General features: G+C 45.5%; 1 protein-coding gene across 1 annotated transcript in view; it reads left to right on the top strand.

Annotated features, from left to right (window-relative positions):
• The first annotated feature begins 2,933 nt into the window (after positions 1-2,933).
• Positions 2,934-18,609, top strand: part of YEATS2 (YEATS domain containing 2) — a 47,573-nt gene continuing 31,897 nt past the window's right edge. The window contains exons 1-9 of the mRNA XM_062498940.1: positions 2,934-3,033; positions 6,124-6,221; positions 6,321-6,413; positions 9,403-9,645; positions 11,800-11,915; positions 13,082-13,243; positions 14,974-15,085; positions 16,523-16,567; positions 17,609-17,795. Coding sequence (XP_062354924.1) covers positions 2,934-3,033; positions 6,124-6,221; positions 6,321-6,413; positions 9,403-9,645; positions 11,800-11,915; positions 13,082-13,243; positions 14,974-15,085; positions 16,523-16,567; positions 17,609-17,795 — 1,156 coding nt within the window. The remainder of the gene's footprint in view (positions 3,034-6,123; positions 6,222-6,320; positions 6,414-9,402; positions 9,646-11,799; positions 11,916-13,081; positions 13,244-14,973; positions 15,086-16,522; positions 16,568-17,608; positions 17,796-18,609) is intronic.

The raw sequence follows: 18,609 nt of genomic DNA on the forward strand, positions 1-18,609 counted from the left end.
CTGTCCTACCGAGGGGAATAAAGGCAAGCTGGATGCTGCACAGAAGAGTAAACTTGAAAGAAAACTAGAAAAAGTAAAAAGCAAGGTGTGGGATGTGAAATATTGGTAGTCCTGGCTATTGTGATGACAAGGGACAGCAAAACCAGCATAGGAAACTGGGAAAAGGTAACAAAACATGAAGAAGGTGACTGGCAAAACATGATAAGAAAAAACTTTGGAAAGAATCCTGTAGGTTCATTCTCCTAAACTTAGAGGCTTGACCAGCTCAAGATCTCTCACACACACACACACACACACACACACACACACACACACGGCGGAGCAGGGGCCAAGACTCTGGTAGAGCCCTACAGAAAACGTGGCAGGGCAGCAGTGCCTGCTGCAGCTCTGCAGCATGGCCAGGCTCAGTATAGCCACAGAGTGGCTCTTGCTGCAATGCCAAAGCAACTTCTAGTCAAGTTCAGTGCTTGCAGAAACTCAGCTTACTGCAGAAAGAAGTAATCTGGGGAAAAAAAGCCCCCACAGACTGCAAAGCAGTGGAAATATTTTTGAGAGCTGGAAAGCCCACCTTAAGATATTTTCAGTCTTAAACACAGTCAATTAGTGGTAGTATTCTAACAAGAGCTTCTTCCTCTTTCCATTAAGCAGAAACAAGGAAGAAAATAATACCGAACTACATTACAGTCATTCCTGGGGAGGAGGATATGAATTTAAGAACAGTCTCCATCAATCTGCCATACTTCACATCTGTTGCTTGGCAGAAAGGCTAACAGTGTCAGAAAGGATAGCGGTGATGCTGAAGTGAGGACTTCAAGGACTAAGCTTTGAACATTCACTACAGACTTGCTAATCAGTGGCCTCATAAATAAGTTTCCAAATCCATGAGTGAACAGGATGTTAATTTGTGCTGGTTCAGGGCTCACCACGTGAAGCATGAGACTGCCACAGACCATAGCATTGATGCCATTAACTGCACCTGACAGGTAGTGCAGAACCAAACACAAACCATGGCATTAACTGCACTCACTGCATTGGTTTCGCTCTGATTTGAGAATATGAAGTAGGATGAGCACTAAGTATGGGGAAGGGTTTTTTGAAGCATATCTAAGGGTAGGCCAGGGCTCCAGTCCTGGCCCATTCTACGAGCTCCTGCGATCCTGCACATCAATCAGCCCAGGACTCCGTTCTTAGAGTCCTTTTCTTTTGCTAATCACACAATCTATTAGGCTGAAAATACCTCTGAGATCTAGTCCAACCTGTGACTGAACATCACCTAGACAACCAGACCACAGCACCAAGCGCCACATTCACTTTTTCCTTAAATATCCTCAGGGAAGGTGACTCCTCCAGCTCCCGGGGCAGCCCATTACAATGTCTAATCACCCTTTCTGTGAGGAATTTCTTCCTAATGTGCAACCTGAGGGTCCCCTGGCGCAGTTTAAGCTTATCTCCTCTTACCCTGCCCCTTTTTCCCTGGGAGCAGGGCCCGACCCCCACCTCCCTACGAGCTCGTAAAGAGCCGTAAGGTCCCCCCTGAGCCCTTAGCCTTTCCTCCAGGCTAAACACCCCCGGCTTCCTCAGCCGCTCCTCTCAGACTTGTGCTGCAGCCCCTTCCCAAACTCCGCTGCCCTTCTCTGGACACACTGCAGCACCTCGACGCATCTTCCATGTTAAAAAGTCTTCCTCAGATATTTTTACACGTTAAAACACGGTTGTTCCAAGCAGCAAAACAGGATCAAATCACTGCATTCATCCCTCCGTACACTAACCCGACGGCGTCGCCCATCTCGTTTTCTCCGCCGCCGCGGGCGAGCGCCCGCCTTGCCCACGGCCTGTGCTCGCCCGCGGCGTGGGCGTTCCGGCAGCGGCTCCGGGGCTCCAGGGCCCGCCGACCCCGGCTCGGCCGCTCCGCCCTGAGGGCGTCCCCGGGCCCCGCGGGCCGTGAGGCGGCACCTGCCCGCCCCGCCCCCCGCGCGCTGCCCGCCTGCGCGGGCCCGCCCCGGCCGTGACGGGCGGCGCTCGGCCCTGCGCTCATGGCGGCTGCGGCGGCGGGACGGCCCGGCGGGGGCCAGCGCTGAGCGCCCCGGGCGGCGCGGCGAGCGGGGGCGGCCGGTGCAGGCGGCGGGGCCGGGCGGGGCCGGGCCGGGCCGGGCCGGGCCGGGCGGCGGAGCGCGGTGAGCGGCGGGGTGGGCGGAGCGCGGGGAAGGAGCGCGGCGGCGGCTTTGTGTGCGCGGCGGGGGAGGGGAGCGGAGCGGAGCGCCGCCGCACGTGGGACCGGCCGCGGGCAGCGCTCCGCCCTCCGCGCCCGGGGCGGCACCGACACCGGCACCGCCGACACCGCCCCCCGGCACCTCCGCGCCCCCTCACGCCTGCGGGCCCAGCCCCGCGGTGCTCCCGCCTTGGGGGGACTCGCGGGTTCCGGGCGAGGGACGGCCGGTGTGTGACCCCGCAGCCGGTGTGTGACCCCGCAGCGGGGAGCCGCGGGCTGGTGCCGGGACACTTGGGCCCGTCCGGCGGACCCCCGCCCCTTGGGTGCTCGGCGTTCCCCCTTCCACGGGCGATGGTGCCGTGTCTGGAGAGAGCCCCGCTCTCCTGGGGCCACCGGCTTGACCGCGGATGGTTCCTGAGCGTCGTTCCGGGGCTCTTTGGTAGCTCTTTGCCGGGGACGCGGAGGCTCTGCCTCTCTGCGGGCACCGCACTCTGAGCACCCGTGCTCTGCTGAGCCACAGGCATCAGGAGGCGTTTGAAGCTCCTGGGCTGTGCAGAATAGAACCGGCTCCCGACTGTGAACCTGTGTGATGATCACTATCCCCCAGCAGAGAGGTGCCCCTGCTCTTTTAGGGAGTGCACCACAGGGCCGCCCCATGGTGAGAGGTTGAAGCCTGGCCGGGTCACCTAATGCTTTTATTTTTCCTCTCAGTGGAGTAGAGAACATGTCTGGGATCAAGAGAGTGATCGCAGAGAAGGATCCCGACTATGAGGAGATCGCCATCACACATCCCAGCAAGCGGCATAAAGCAGCCGAACAGTCAGGTAGGAGCTGTGGAATTGGAAATTCTGTGGGTGTGCATGCTGTCTGTAAAGCAGTCACAAAAGGCTGGGTTAGGGGTTAAAGGCAAAGGACAGGTGTTGAGCAAGGCAGGTAGTGATACCTCTGTGTAGCCAAATGAAGATGTGTCTTATGTGGATTCATCCATACCTGCTATCTGGACCATAAGTAAAGCATGAGGATGCATTTGGTGCATGACAGGAGATGGAACACAGGTTGTCCACAGCCCCACTACTTTGGTTTCTGTCACTTCCTGAAGTATTTACAGTCTGTCTTCCCCTGCTGAATTGTGCTCCAGCTCGTGCATTTGTTCTGGGGCTGAAGTCTGCTTGGGAAAGATTGGCAGGTTGTTTACATTTTGTGGGATAGAGGTCACAGTACAGCATGGGGAGGAGAAAAATTACCATGACCCTGCAGGGTGAAAGAGATGCACAACCTGCAGTACATGCACTGGCTGTTGGAAGATGACAAACGTTTGCAAGAGCTGGCAGATGAAGCAGGGAGGAGCTTCTTTGATGAAGTATAAAAAGGATAATTTAGGGATAAGGAAGGGGCTTTGAAACATGCAAGAGAGGAGGAAGAAGAGTCCGACTGAAGGAAAGGTAGATAAAGAAGTGTAGTGGAGCAATGGGCTGGGTGAGTAGGTTTGCATTTGGCAGGCTTGGATATGCTTGCTTTGGGAACCAGCCTGTTGGCAGAGTGCCTGGGACAGGTTGCAGTCTCTCTGGGCAAATGAGAGTAGAGCTGCTTGCCCCGGGGACAGGGAGTAGGCTAATGGTTTTTGGCATAGCACAGCTAGTGTGAGAGGATTGTGATGGGAAGAGCTGACAAACAGGGAGGTGAGAAAACTGAGGCTGGCTGTGGGCTCTGAAAAAGATCCAGGAATAGAGCTGGAGCTGCCAGTTGGAGAGGGACAGGGGATGGCTTCATGGGGTATGTTTTGGAGGATGCTGTACAGCTGGACGAATCTGAGGAGGCTGAACTCTGGGTTGAATGTGTTGCTGGGCAGGTTCTCTGTGCCACGTGGGTCAGGGGCCCTGCCAGTGGAGGCCTCGTGCAGCTGTGCTGGAGCTGGCCATGTCACCACTCCCAGCTGCCTGGCTTCCAGAAGTCACTACCCTCTGTTCTGGCATGTCCCAGGGACTGCAGGCAGGTTTTTAATCTGCTTCTGAAGCAACTTTTCTGAAGGTCTTGGTGATGAGCAGGCAGAGTTTCAGGGCCTTGGAAAACTCCTTGCCAAAGTGAACTTAGCTTTCAGGAGATTCCTCCAAATTGGCTTCTTTCTTATTTTCATGGAAGATCTCCAGCTTTCAATACTAGAATTCCTTAAGTACCCAAATTTCACTAACATGATCTTAATGAGGGACTGTAGTTGACACTAAGCTGGGAAAAATTAATATAAAGTGTTCTTAAAAGCTTCTGTAGTATGACCACAAATCCTAAAGTGCTTAAGTCGTCATGATGCTGCCATGGCATGGCATCAGCCTTGTAAAGAGATGCAGTTGTCTCTCTCTGAACCATACCTCTCATGCCTTTCTCTGTTTAGGTTTATTTTAAGTGTATAGCCTTACATGAGAATTTCCTCATCATGGTATTCATGGCTGGAGGTAAATCTTATCTGTCTGCTTTTAAATTTGCTTTACTCACACAGATTCAACCGTAATTGTGCTTTAATGTGGGCTTGAGCTATTTCTGGTCCTATACACACACACACATATATATATATATATGTATATACACACACACATACACACAGAAACATATATATATATGCATGCCTGTGTGTATATGTGCATGTGGAAAGAAGGAAAATTATTTCGAATACCCCTGTTGCATACAGAGGCATCAGTTGCCTCACTCCTGTTGTACATGCCTGATCAGACAGTAAAATCATCTATTCTGTCCTGAAGATGCCAGCGAAGCTTTGACTTGCTTTTCTTTCCATTCTCTATGGTGATATTAGAGACCTCTTCAAACAGATTTGTATTTTTTAGGAAGACATACTCTTCCTCTGAAGCTCAAGCCAAAGTCTTGGTGCTGTTGTCTCCTATTTCACGTAGAAACAATGTGATATTTTTCCAGGGAAAACCAGACTCTTTTGCTGATCTGCTTTATAGCGAGGTCAGTCTATTACTGACACAGGCTGGAGCACATTCTCCAGGCTTTCTTCTAGAAGTTTAATTTCTGCTTTGCCAGGTTCTGACTTAGAATTTGCTAAAAACAGTTGTTGTTTGAAACCCCTTGATGTAATGGAGGTGACTTAAATGAACAGCAATATTAAAGTGTACAGTAGGTGTAGACTAAAAAGAATAGTTCTTCTTATGTTTATACATGTCCTAGAAAAATATAATAATATGCCATGCCATTCTTACACTAATTTGCTGTAAGGTATTTGCACAGTTTGAAATCATAAACTACATGCTTTCCACCAAAGGTCAGTAAACTCGTGCTGAAAGGCTAAATTTTTTGACTGCTGTGCTGGAAGAGGATTTTGTAAGAGGTTGACCAGCTTTCAGTAATGTAGTTTCCTTTGTGAGCAATTAACAGCTTTTAGGCACTCCAGAGCAGGCTGCGCTTCATGCCAGGGCTGTATAAATATGAGTTTGCTTTATTCTTGCTGCGTGAGGTGGTGTAAATTTCCTGGATGTGGATGTGGCCAAGGAGAGCAGAAAAATGTCCGTGGTGTTCCAGCTCACTCCAGCACAATTGCAGCAGTGACTGTGCTGGGCCAGCACCGTGGAGTTTTCCTTTTACTGTGTACAGCTTTCCTGAGAGAGAAGTAAACAAACTGGCCCTGTTCTTCCCGTTTTCTGTTACTTGACATCTCAGCCTAAAAAGGGAAAAATAGCTCTCCTTACAAGCCAGCTTTTAAATATACATATGGCTTTTGTTAAGGCATAAGTTTTTTACAGAGGAAAATGATCCATCCCTTTATGTATGTGTGTGCTGAACTTACTATCCCTTCACTTCTCACTCTGTAGTGATCTCTTATCTCTCTGGTTTCAAATGGAGCCTCAAAAACAGAGATGTAAATACTTAGTCCTTCTTTATTTTCCATGTGTGGCCTTGTACAGCTCGAGATGTTACTGTGCAGAAGATTGAGACCATTATAAAGGAACAGTTTGCCGTCGAAATGAAGAGTAAAGAACATGAAATTGAAGTTATAGATCAGGTATAAAGGTTTTGTTCTTTTAAATGCCTAAGGTCTTGGTGTTTGGGGTGTCAGGGGTTGCTGCAGTGCTTTTCCTCACTCTGTGTTTCCTTTCTGCAGCGCTTGATTGAAGCCAGGAGGATGATGGACAAGCTGCGTGCCTGCATTGTGGCTAACTATTATGCCTCTGCTGGTCTCCTCAAAGCTGGAGAGGTAAAAACTACTTCGGGAATAACAAGACTTCAGGGCATCTTGGCAAAGGAACATATGGAGTTTTGTGTGATGTTTGGTGTTAAGCTGTGATTTACTGAACTAGTGGAATGCAAACTACAAGTGGGGTGGCACTGGGAGAGGAGACTTTTGCATCATCTGCTGGGCCTCAGGTACTTGGCAAAGAGGAGTCTTCAAGAAGCAGTTGCAAAGTTGTTCAGCAGCCTCTGGTTCTGGTTTCTGAAATACTCTGCATTTTTTTTTTTTGTATCCTCAGTTTTTCTCTTGAGAGCACCTTATTTCTCAGACATTGCACAGTTTGTCCTTGCAAAGTCTTGAAAAGTGTGGAGTATGTTTTCCCATTTCACAGGAGCAGAGTGGCAACAGATGCATTTGGGGACTTCTCAGGAAAAAAGAGAAATAAAAAAGGTTTCAAGATTTTTTTGAGTCTTGGGCAGTGCTGTGAAACCATCTTCCCTTTGCCCTGGTAGTCAGTCTGTTAATGAGTTGGTGAACAGACTGATGGTAGCAGTAAAGCAGGAGAGAAGTCAAGGAGATACGGCAGAGTGATTAAAAATTCACAAATTAAAAACCCTCAAACTCTGTTAGTTAAACCCCAGTTCTGAGCACTCTGCCCTTAATGACTGCTAATTCCAGGATGTTCATGACTCGTGCAGACTCTCAAATAACATGTAGTTCCTTACCAGTGTCGGTGTTTTTGTTACCATCTATTCAGTTCAAGTTGATCTGATGTCCAGTGATTTTTGGAAGCTGTAGATGGGTGCTGCAAACATGGGTTTCATTCTAGTCCCATAAGAATTTCTCTTCCAAGTGCTTGCTCACAGTGCTACTCCTGGTTTTCCTACTATGCTTTTCAGAGGACTTCGAGTGAGGTAAAACCAAAAATGTTCAGCTTGCTTTTCTCTCTCTGAACTTGAGCTGAGCAGCTGGAGTTGGAAAAGGCTGTGGCAGCCTTGGGAGTCTTGAAGATCTCTCTGTCCCCTTTGGTTTCTGTGTAGGTAGCTGAAGAATGTGACCTAAGTTGTAACCTTTGTAAGTGCCTTTATCCATTGTCATAATGTGTCTGCAGAAGCTGTACTGTTCCTCGTTCTTCTTGTTCTGCCATGCAGGGTTTTCACTTTTTTTCCTGATGATTTTCACTGTTTCCAGAAATAATGTATTTTGTGATTGTTTTGAGGTCTTCACAAAATTTACTGGTGCCTCCTCCTTGCTTTGTTTAGTTTTCCAGTGGTTTTTGTGAGTTTATGGCTAGTTTAGCTGTATCTTAGATTACATTTTTAATTTTTTTTCTAAAAGACCTGATTTGCATACAGGTTAAATTAGTTTTTCCTTTATTTTGAAATGGTTGCTGATTTCAATTTTCTTTTTTGTCTGTTTTTAGTTGTGGTTCATGGATGTTTGACCAGGCAGTAAAAGATTGTATTGTTTCTGCTTCTGGTAGAATAGAAAGTTTAATTCAGAACTTCTGGGAAGATGATTTGCAAGTTCCTGACCTGTTCTGATAAATATAAGCAGTTCTCAAACTCAATGCTGCTGAGTTTTGAGGCTTGGGATTCCTCATTGTGCTTTATTATGTTTTCCCACAAATTATTGGGCAAGATGTTGGTCATTTTACTCGACTAGAGGTAAAACAAAAGAAGATCTTCTTGGTGTCGGTTTGGTTTAGGCTTTGGGGTTTTTTGGACAGGCTGTGTGTGTCCCTGCCCTTGGATAAATGGCTGTAACTCTTCCAGGCTGGTAACTGAGAGATGGTAATTACTCCACTTGTGCATGTGATGCACAATTGGAAAGGAAGTTCTGGAATGGTCCTTTAGAGGCTGAGGTGGGACAATGTTTGTAACTCCTCTCTTGCCACCGGCTCTTGAGGGCAGTTCTGCTGCTCTGTAGTGATGCTGGTATCTGCCTCCCCCTCAATCATGTTGGCAGAATTCTGAATCAGGGAACTTAATGTAGATTAAAAATAAAACTGCAAAGGGAAAAAAAAACTAAACAAAAACAGTAACAAAGCAACAAATAAATCCCAAGTCAGTTTCTTGATTTGTTTTCCTTTGTGACATGCTCCATGAATAATTGTTCCAGCCTGGCTGATGGAGGTAGTTTGGGCAGGGAAGAAGCCTCTTAGAGCTGGTGCTGCCTGTAGGAAAAGCTGCCAGTGCCAGTCTGGTGTGAGTCTGTGGCTGCAGGAGCTGGAGGGAGGCTGTCACTGCACAGGCATGTTCCTGCTGCCTTGATTCATCCTCAAACCCAGGTGACAGGGAGGTCTGGTGCCTGAGTCAAGAAGTGGCATGGGGACACTTGTTTTGAGTTGATGGATGTTTTCCTTCTACTTCTGAGGTAAAAAGCAAATGCAAGAGAAAAAGAAGAGCCTTTGTCATGATAATAAAAAAAAAAAAAATTAAATCTGCGCTGTCCTCCCCCTTGCATGTTTAGGAGGATCTGAGATTAGCTCTAAGATGTCTGTTTTGAGGAAAGTTTGCAAGCATGCCTAAGCACATTATTACTTATCCCCTGTTAAGCTTTGGGAGCAGACAGGGTGTAGCTTGCCTCCTAGGTGTTGACAAGGCTGCCACTGAGTATCAAGCTAAAGAGCCTGATGCTCTTACCTACCCTGCTCTTGCAAGAGCCGGGCAGCCGTGGCCTTCCTGTGTGTGCTGAGGCTAGAGGTGGCTGCACAGGAAGAGGTTATGTTCCAAGGGGTGTTTTAGGTGGTTGAATAGGCTGCAGTCCTCCCTTCCAAAACCCCGTGGGTTTCTGAGATAAAAAGGTGTGAAGGAACAGATTCAATTTGGGATACTGTTTCTGTAGAACCATTTTAAGCTTTTATCTTCTGCAGCATCTGCTTTTCCTTCAGGGCAGCTGATTAAATATTTGCTCTTTCTTCATTCATTGACTTTTTCTCTTCTGGCACAGCTTTGGTTTTATCTGAGCTGTGGGAAGTAGTGACCAGATCTTCCTGACCTCTTCATTGCAGGGGACCAGGTCGTGCGACGCAACAATTCTTAATCACCCTTCAATCAAGAAATTCTTGGAATCTCCCTCGAGATCTTCATCTCCAGCTAACCAGGGCTCAGACACTCCCTCTGCCAACCACTCTGAGAGTGACTCTCTCTCTCAACACAATGACTTTCTCCTGGACAAGGACAATGGCAACTTGGACACCGATGAGCGGCTGACAAACAGCCTGGACCAGAGACAGAGCAGAAATGCTGGCCGGGTAAAGTAAAACTCGAGTGGTGATCAAGTTGTTGGAGGTGTGTGCTCTGAGGACTCGGTGCTGGCAGCAGGAGCTCTTCATGTTTTCACCCACCTTGCTGAAGATGTGTTTCTTACCCTCTCCAACCGCTTGCTCCCACTCCCTCAGCCTGGCTTTGCTGTGAGGCCATCTGAAGTGTCTGTAATGTGGGTACCTCCTCTTACCTCAGTCCTGCCCAAAGCAAGCTCAGCAGGCTCAGATGGGGTCAGCACAGCTCTGCCACCCTCGGCTCTGGGGAAGGAGGTGCTTCACAGCCTGTGCTTGGGCTTTGCTGTAGGGGTGGAAGTCAGGTTGAGAGGGTAGAGCCTGCAGAGGAGGGCAATGTGTGGTGTTCCCAGCAGTGTTTTCAGGAAGTAATGCTGCTGCCTGGTTGTGAGTGCCCATGGGGACTGCATTGCTTAGAACAGTTGATCCACTGGAGGGGTTTGGCCTCCTCAGCAGACTATAGTGCAAACAGTAACAATGGAGGATTAGCTCACCCTGGCAGCATGAGTTGGTAGAGCCTGGGTGCACAGCTTGGGACCATACAGAGGAGAATTGTTTTTCTCTTGATGGTGCTGCTTGCTGTTGTGCATTATTACCATTTGCTTAACTGAGCCAGTCTGACCCAAGTAAAATATGTTCTGTCAGTATTCCCTCATGCTTTTATAGGTTTTTTTTTTTTGACCTGGATGCAGTCTCTCCCTTTGTGGCTCACTGTGCAGCCACACAAATGCTTCACCTGTTGGCTGCAGGTAGAGCCATTGGGGAGGCTCACTCAGTGTCTGCAGCTGAAATGTGAAATGAGGTGAAACTTCAGTTTCCTTTCAGTTCCTTTAAGTGGTCAGGCCTGGCAGAGGAGTACAGCCAGGGATGGGAATCTCTCAGTGAATATGGCTGCTTTCTGCAGCTGAATAAGTTGCTCTAATACATGGCAGAAAGAGCAGTGATTCTACCTCTGTTAAGCAGCATGGCACCCTTGATAGCAGGGCTGCATTTTGCTGGAACTCTGCCTTGGGTCTGTAGCAGAAGACAGATGACCCACACAGAATGTGGACCCACCTGTGTTGTAAACCACCAGAGCAATAGAACTTGTTTCTGTGCTGGGGGCATAGAAGGATGGAGCAGTTGTATTGCTTGGGGATAGCATGTTGGGACATCTTTGAGTAGTGCAGAGGAGGCTGAGGGAGTGATGAGGAGCAGGAGCCATCCCAGCCTTCTGTGACTCCTTGCTCCACTTTGAGGCTGACCCAGCAGAGGAGGGGGAATGGTTCCTTAGTGAATCCAGTGCTTCCCACACTGACTCTCCTCTGGCTAGTGCTCAGTGGAATGCATCCACTGGGCTGCTCTGCTCTCCTCATCCTCACTTGAGGATGGCAGTCCCTAAGTCTCCAGCCAGACACTTCATCCAACAGGGTTGTAGAAAAGCCTCTCAGTCCCGTGCAAACAGCACTTCTACTTGTGTTGGCATAGTGGGTGGTCAGATCATTGTACTGGGAGTCTTGGACACTGCTTAATAGCTGGGATTGTGTTACAGGGTGGCTGGATTTGTTGTGCCAAGGTATGGCTGTGGATCTGTGGGTTTACCTGGATGGCAGCGACAGGTTATAGCTGCTCTCCCTGCTCAGTTGGAGCCGAATTCCTGTCTCAAACCCAGCCTCATTTCTTCACTGTGAGGCAACACCAGAGACCCTCAGAGCAGCAGAGGCTGGGAATGAGAAAGATTTTGATTTTCAGCCCCCACTCTTGGGCTCTTGAGCTTTGTTCCTGATGAGTAACCAGCACAATGCCATTGTAGCCATGCCTGGTTTTATTTCTGACAATGCATGGGGCAGTGCTTTTGAAATCCAGGCTGAAGTCGTGGCTCAGCTTCATGTTACACCATGTCTGCTCAGTTAAGCCACGCAGTGTGTTCTTGACCAGGGAGGATAGCATTGTTATGTGTCTGAGTTGCTTAAATGTGCCTAGAGAGCAATTTAAGTATTTTTAGGGATGATTCCTTGTTGATCTTTCATTTATGCAGGCTATTTTTTTTTTTTTTTAACACCACCTTACTTTTCTAGCACCAAACAAAATGATGTTTAAGAGGAATGTTTGGGTTTTTGTTTGCCTTTTTTTTTCTTCCCCTACCCTCAGGACAGTTCGGGTGTTTCAAGCTCTCAAAAACCAGGACAACGAAATGCCGGACTGTCAAATGATGAAACTTCACGACTTTATGTGAAGAAAACGATTGTGGTTGGCAACGTCTCCAAGTTAGTATCCAGAGCCTGAGGGATGGTCCTTTATTTCAGGATTAAATTGAATAGAAAGTTTCAGTTAGGAGACAAATGAAATTTCTAGGCTGTCACAATATGAGCTGTTGCCCTTGAATAATCACTGTACCCAAGGCAGCCCTCCTCTGGTCTCAGCATGAGGTTTTTTTTTTGTGGAAGGAACAGGTGTTTTAGTAGTTATTTTGTTTGTAAATTTATATGTGTACAGAGATTTTAAGATCTCTTTCTCTCCAGGGAAGTCTTTCAGCCTTTTTTGATCAGGTAGAAGTCAGAAGTTTCCCCCTGAAAATTTGGAGAAGCAAGTTGTCCTAATTGAGTGTGTTGGCTAATTCAGTGTGTCCATGGGTACAATGTGGGATTTTACTTAAACAGAAGAAAAACCCCACCACCAACCACAATGAGAAAAATTGTGCAAGTTCAGAATATTCTAAATAAGTTATTTCTTACAGTTTTTATTTGTATTTAGAAGAAGACATGTAAATATGTATAACTTTTGATCTTCAAGGAAGTTAGTAAAGAAAGGCATTAGTTTAAGGAAACTGGACAATTCCAGGCTTTTACTCTCCATCCTTGCTCTACTCAAGTCAGTCTTCTGCACAGAATATGTCAGACATTTGCTGACAAAACTTAAGGGTCAGAATTTCTTCTTGAAAATCTAACTAAGGCTGGACCCAGAACTAAGTATCCACTAAAGTTGCTTAAAAAATTATAAGAATTGTATTCTATTGTATTTATGGTAGCAGAGTCGTTGATGTTGTGTTCTGCTGTGGTTTTGCTTCCTGACAGCTCAGAATAGGATGGGATAAGGAATTTGACAGTGGTAGAATGTTAAAATTAAGTCATCTTAATTAAGAGCCAAATGTTTAAATGGGTGAATGTCATATGGCAGCTGTGCATTAAAATAGAGGAACTGTGTTAGAAACTGAAGAGTAGATTTTGGAACCTGTATCTGTTTCTGGATGAAGTGTCAGAGTAAGCACAGACGAGTAGAAATGTTCAGGGGGCAAGGTTCCCACAGGCATTTTAACATCCCCTTTTTTTTTTTTCTTTTTTTTTTTTTTGCATAATCTTTCCTGAAATACTTTTTTCAGTCTTTGTCTCTTTGGGGTCTTTATCTTGTGTTTGTTATTTAATTTCTTTGCCAGGTACATTCCCCCTGACAAGAGAGAAGAAAATGATCAATCAACCCATAAATGGATGGTGTACGTCCGAGGCTCTCGGAGGGAACCCAGCATAAATCATTTTGTCAAGAAAGTTTGGTTCTTCCTCCACCCCAGTTACAAACCTAATGACCTGGTAGAAGTGAGGTAATAAGGAATTATTCCAGTCACTATTCCAGTCTTTGTGCTTGCCAGGCTTATGCTGCCAAGTTTCTTAGAAACCATTCTTAAAAAATTAACAACTTCTTTTCCTGGTTTAATATTCCATGTGTGTATTTAACCTCTGGCTTAACTTGGCTTACTCCAAAACAGTAGTAAAAATAAATGAGGTTTTTTATGTAGCAAATGTGCCAAACAGGTTTGTTGGCCTGGGATTGTTTTGGTTTGTATTTTTTTTTTTTTTTTTTTTTTTAGTTTTCTTCTAAGAAAAAGCATTCACTTGTATTTTTTGCTATTGATGTGGGTTGTGCCTCTCCTGTATGTGTTACATACACTGTATGGTGCTCTGCTGCTCAGGTTAGGCTTCTGGTGCTAAACAAAAGTGTTTTCTACCACCTGTCTATTCCAGCATGGAAAAGAAAGAGGAATCTCCAAAACCTGATTTGCCCATATTTGTAATGCTCCATGTGTGTTGGGGCATGAATATCCCACTCCAGAATATTCCTCTTGGTGTGAGATCAGTGGCATTGGCTTTGTGCTTTGAGGGCTTTGCCATCAGTGTAATGGTGTTGGTTCTGCAGAAACAGGGCAGCTCCCCTGTGCTCTCCCAAACCTCTAGCTCTGTTTTCCAGGCTGTGACCCTGGTGAGGGGTAGGTTCTCTCTTGACTGCTGCAGGGAAGTGCCCTGTCAGTCTTTCATCCTTCTTCCTTTGGCAAGACTGAGGGAGGATGCCTTGGAAATAGTAGTTGTCTTCCCAAAGAAATTATTTTCCACAGGATGTTCAGCTGCCTCCTGGAGGGAGGAATGTGGGAAGGGCTGCTTAGGTACAGAATGGCATATTAATTCTGGCAAAATTAAACTACTGAAAGGCAACTCCAAGAAGATTTGTCTGAGATAAGAAGTGTTGATATGGCTCAGTAATGATTCTGAGAAGAAAACCCTGAGCAGGACAAAAGCAAACTCTGTTGTATTTCTTCTGTAACATATCAAATTACATTTGATTACTGTCTTTTTGTGCCTTTCTCAGTTGTCAGTGCTGGTTATCTTCTGTTTTAATCCCATCTGGTTAATAGATTCCTGGTGTTACAGTCCCAGTCATCGTCTGAACGTTAATGTTCTGGACTAGAAATCGCCTTTAAACCTCTTAACATTTTTTTAAACCATATTTGCATTAACAATAACAAGCTGAAATACAGAGTAAAAGTAAATGTTACAGATCCTTCTTTTTCAGCTTGGAGAATGACAGTGATTACCTCTTCCTTGTTGTCCCTCTGTTGTTCTCTTGGTATTATATGAAGCATGTGCCTTGTTGCTGCTAGATAGGGAGCAGCAGGCAGTGATTACAAAATGCTGCATTGGAAGCTCACCTTGCAGTGAGCTGACTTGGGGTTTTTTTAACCAAGTATTTTTCATTTGGCATAGCACAGCCCTTTTTTGTCTTCTTTTTAGAAATACCACACTTGTTTCCCACGTGTCTCATCCAACAGTGTTTTACCATTTTCTTCCCTGTCCCCTTGTCTAAAGTGAAAAAGTATGTTTTCAGCTGTCCAAAGCCATAACATTCTCATTGCTGTGATTACACTCTCTCTGTGGTGAATAGCAGACCTGAGGATAGCTTTAGTTGTCAGCTAGAAAAACAGTCTTTGGCTTTCTGAAGAGGAGGGAGGTGAAAGCTGTACTACTTCTGCATCAAAATGTAATTACTGTTTGTTTCCAGAGAACCTCCGTTTCACCTGACCAGGAGAGGCTGGGGAGAATTCCCAGTGAGAGTGCAGATACACTTCAAGGATAGCCAGAACAAAAGGATTGATATAATACACAATTTGAAGGTATTGGAACAAAATACTTTCGAGAAAGGCATTTAAATAAGCTCTCATGCATAATCTAGAAGAGGCTCTGCTTGTGTATGTGCTTTTGCCTCTCAGTGTTATGAGTGTCCTAGTGGTTATTTTAACATGAATACTTGAGCTGGAGAATCAAAACAGATCCAGAAAAGCCTCTTACCCTTGGCTGTATGGAGTTGATGCAGCAGCTGGAGCTGAGTGTGCCCAAAGCAGCAGTGTTTACCTATTTTTTCCCTACAATTTGAGATTTTTATCATGTTTTCACCAGCTTTAACCTAACAGGGTGTTTCAGGGCTGTCTTTGTGCTAGCAAAGTGGCTACCATATCTGTTCTCTTCCTTCAGCATGGGCATGCATCAGCTAATGACTATCTTTGTTGTTAAAGTGGGTGGGGAGGGCTGAGATTCCCTGTTCCCTTTGAAGAGAGCTCCTTTGCTCCCTTTTCCAACTCATTCACCCCTGCAGCACTTGGGATTTCTAGTATGCAGCAGTCCTGGAAAACTAGGCCACTGCTCGTTTTCCTTTTAATTAGTAGTCCCTGGCATTAGTGGACTTAAGTCCTGAGCTGTGTTAGTCTCTTGTTTCTTTGAGCAATGTTAATTTTATATGAACTCTGCCTGTATTAATGAATTTTATGCTAAATAAGGTACCTCATTGCAACCCTAAATATAGACAGTAAAGGAGCTTGAAAATATTCCCCCGCATCTTAGGGACATTTAATGCAGATGATGAGTAAAATATATCTGGGGAGATGTGACTTGGGGAGAAATTATTAACACTGTGATGGATGGTGAAGAAAGCCCAGCCTGCAGAAGAAAACTGACCCAGTCCATGGCACACAGGAGCTCAAATCAGCAAATCTTTGCTGTTCTCACACTGAGCCTGTGGCTGCTGTGAGGGCATAGAGTGAGCTGAGCCCTCCTCTGTGCCTGGTACCCCATGTGCCCTGAGCTCTGGCACATCCTACACCTCTCAAACCCAGCTGGTTCTACAGGTGTCTTAACAGGTGCCTCTGGGATGTTGTGCATCTTTATTAGCTGATGGCTTGATGTGAACGCTTACCGTGTCAAAAATACAGGGTAAACACAGCCTTTGTGCTGGTCAGTTGAAAACTCAGTTATTTTCTTATACTGACATCAGGAATTAAAAAAAAAAAAAAGGACACTGCTTGAGGACTCCTTAGAGGATATATTCCCTCAATCTCATTTCCTTCAACTTTTTTGCTTGGGCCTTGGGTCATGGCTGAATTTTTTGCACAAGAGAGGGCACTTATCAGAGCACACAGATTTCTGACCTTATGACCTCAAAATTTTGGATGCACTGCTGCTCAACTTGAGTAGTTTGAAACTTCTTTCAAACGGTTTGTATTGTAAATTCTAGCTAATGTAATTCTTTGCCCTGGCTAATGTATTCTCTTTTCCAGCTGGACAGGACATACACAGGCCTGCAGACACTTGGTGCAGAAACGGTGAGTCAGAGGGTCATGGAATTATTTGATTATCTTAAAGATGTTTAAAAAGAAAAGATGCGTGGGGCTAGTCACAGAGTCAGACCCCTTTGTTTTTACAATCTGTAGAATGTAGATTTTGCTCTCTTGTTGAATGAAAAGATTATGACACCTTGTCACTATTCATGACAGCAGCCATTTTTCCTCCTTCCTGGTTCAGGGGAGACGGTTTCCAGCTCTTCCTTCATAAAGAACTTGGCTTATAGTGGAGCTTTAAATTTTATTGCTTTGTGAAGCTTTTGGTACGAAATGTTCTGATTTGCATTCTGATCTGCTACAGAGCTTACACTTAAAGAATTTAAGTTGAAGGGATACCAAACTATTCTGTTGAAATTTTACAGTATAATAAATACTTCTAAGTTTCTGTATTTGTCAACATTCAGGATTTTAATGGAAAATGAACTCTTGAAATAAATAAATTAATTAATAACCCATAGTCTGCTAAACTTCTAAAGTTTTCTTGATATTGTTTTCCACTTGTTGTACTGTAGTGAGTGGACGTTTTTATGGGGAAATCACATTACGTCAGCTTTTCAGTTTGTGGGGAAAACATTAATGTGAAATGTCTACTGTTGTTAAAGAGCACTTTTGAAGAGTAAATCATGTGGTGTGATTCCCAAGGCCTTACTGGAAAAGACAGGCTTCAGTTTTGTGACTGTCCCTACAGGGGTATGAAGGCCTTTCTTTAGTGGGTTGCTTAGACCTGGGCTCTGTAATCCTTCCAGTGTTTACAGTTCTGATTTCCCCATGGATCAAGATATGCTGTTTTACTGTGGGGTTTCAATGTTGTGAGATTTTTGTCATAGCTCAAGTACTGCTGCACCTTTGGAAAATGTCCCTGGAAAGGGTGGAAATGTCATGTAGAGTTGGGCAAAACAAAGGGAGAGGTATTAAATTAATAAATTAATTTTAGACATTAAAGCAAAAAGGCATAGTTGGTTTTGGGTTTTATATTTTTACCTACCTACCAAATACTAATGTCCTATCTCCTGTTTTTGGAAGGTAGTGGATGTGGAGCTACACAGGCATTCCCTTGGTGAGGAGTATCTCTTCTCCCAGTCTTCAGAGTCTTACCTTTCTGACGTTCCTACATCTTTATCACTGCCACTGAGTATCCCAGCTCCAGTCAAAGCTTCTTCACCAATTAAACAGTTGAGGGACTCCAGCCCGGATGCTTCTGTGGACAAAGGTAAAGCAAATAGGTGTCAGTGAAATGCAAGTTCTTGGAACTTTGGCTTTGCTGGATACCTCCTCTTAATTGCTCTTGTGCCTTAAAGGTTGTTGGTGCTACCTGCTTGTTGCTCACCCTAGATCATATTTTCCTTGATTTGCCCTGAAATGTGATTCAGAAATTGTTATAGATCATTTGGTTTTGGAGTTTGGTTTGGTTTTGTCTAAGATTTTTATCTGAAGTTGCTTGAGCGGGCTCTGTTTTGTTGAAACATAGTGAGTAAGGACCAGCAGATGCAGTTGGAAAAAAAGATTATTGAATAGCAATTGTAGTTTTGGCTTTGGCAGACTATTTTCAGAGGAGGTTTTTAGGTTTCTGAATGTTTTGGGGACTGTGTATACATTTAAGGAATTGGTCTAGCGGTGTGTTCAGTTATGTATGTTAGTGCCTAACATGAGCTGACTGTGAGGGAACAAAAATCCCTAGCTATCTGTAATTACTGTACTGTGGAGAGTAGAGACTGGAAATGTTGTGTGTGTTTGTCTGAGGGACAATGGCATCTCTGCACATCAGGGTCTCATTTTCCCCTTCCCCTGCGAGATCAGGAAAGTCAGGATCCATTACAGTGGGGCAGCAGTTGTGGCCTTACCATCACTTGGATTGCCTGAAACAGGCAGAGCTGGCCCCTGGACACACTGCTGGAATTTGTAGTTTGTGCAGAGGAGGAGGAGGACCTGTGCCTCTGGTGGCATTTAGCTTTGTTTTCTGGAACACTGGGTGTCAAGGCTTGCACAACAGACCTCGGTTAACTGGGCCAAGATATAAGGGTGTG

The sequence above is a fragment of the Cinclus cinclus genome, chromosome 10, assembly GCF_963662255.1.
Source record: "Cinclus cinclus chromosome 10, bCinCin1.1, whole genome shotgun sequence".
Taxonomy (NCBI): domain Eukaryota; kingdom Metazoa; phylum Chordata; class Aves; order Passeriformes; family Cinclidae; genus Cinclus; species Cinclus cinclus.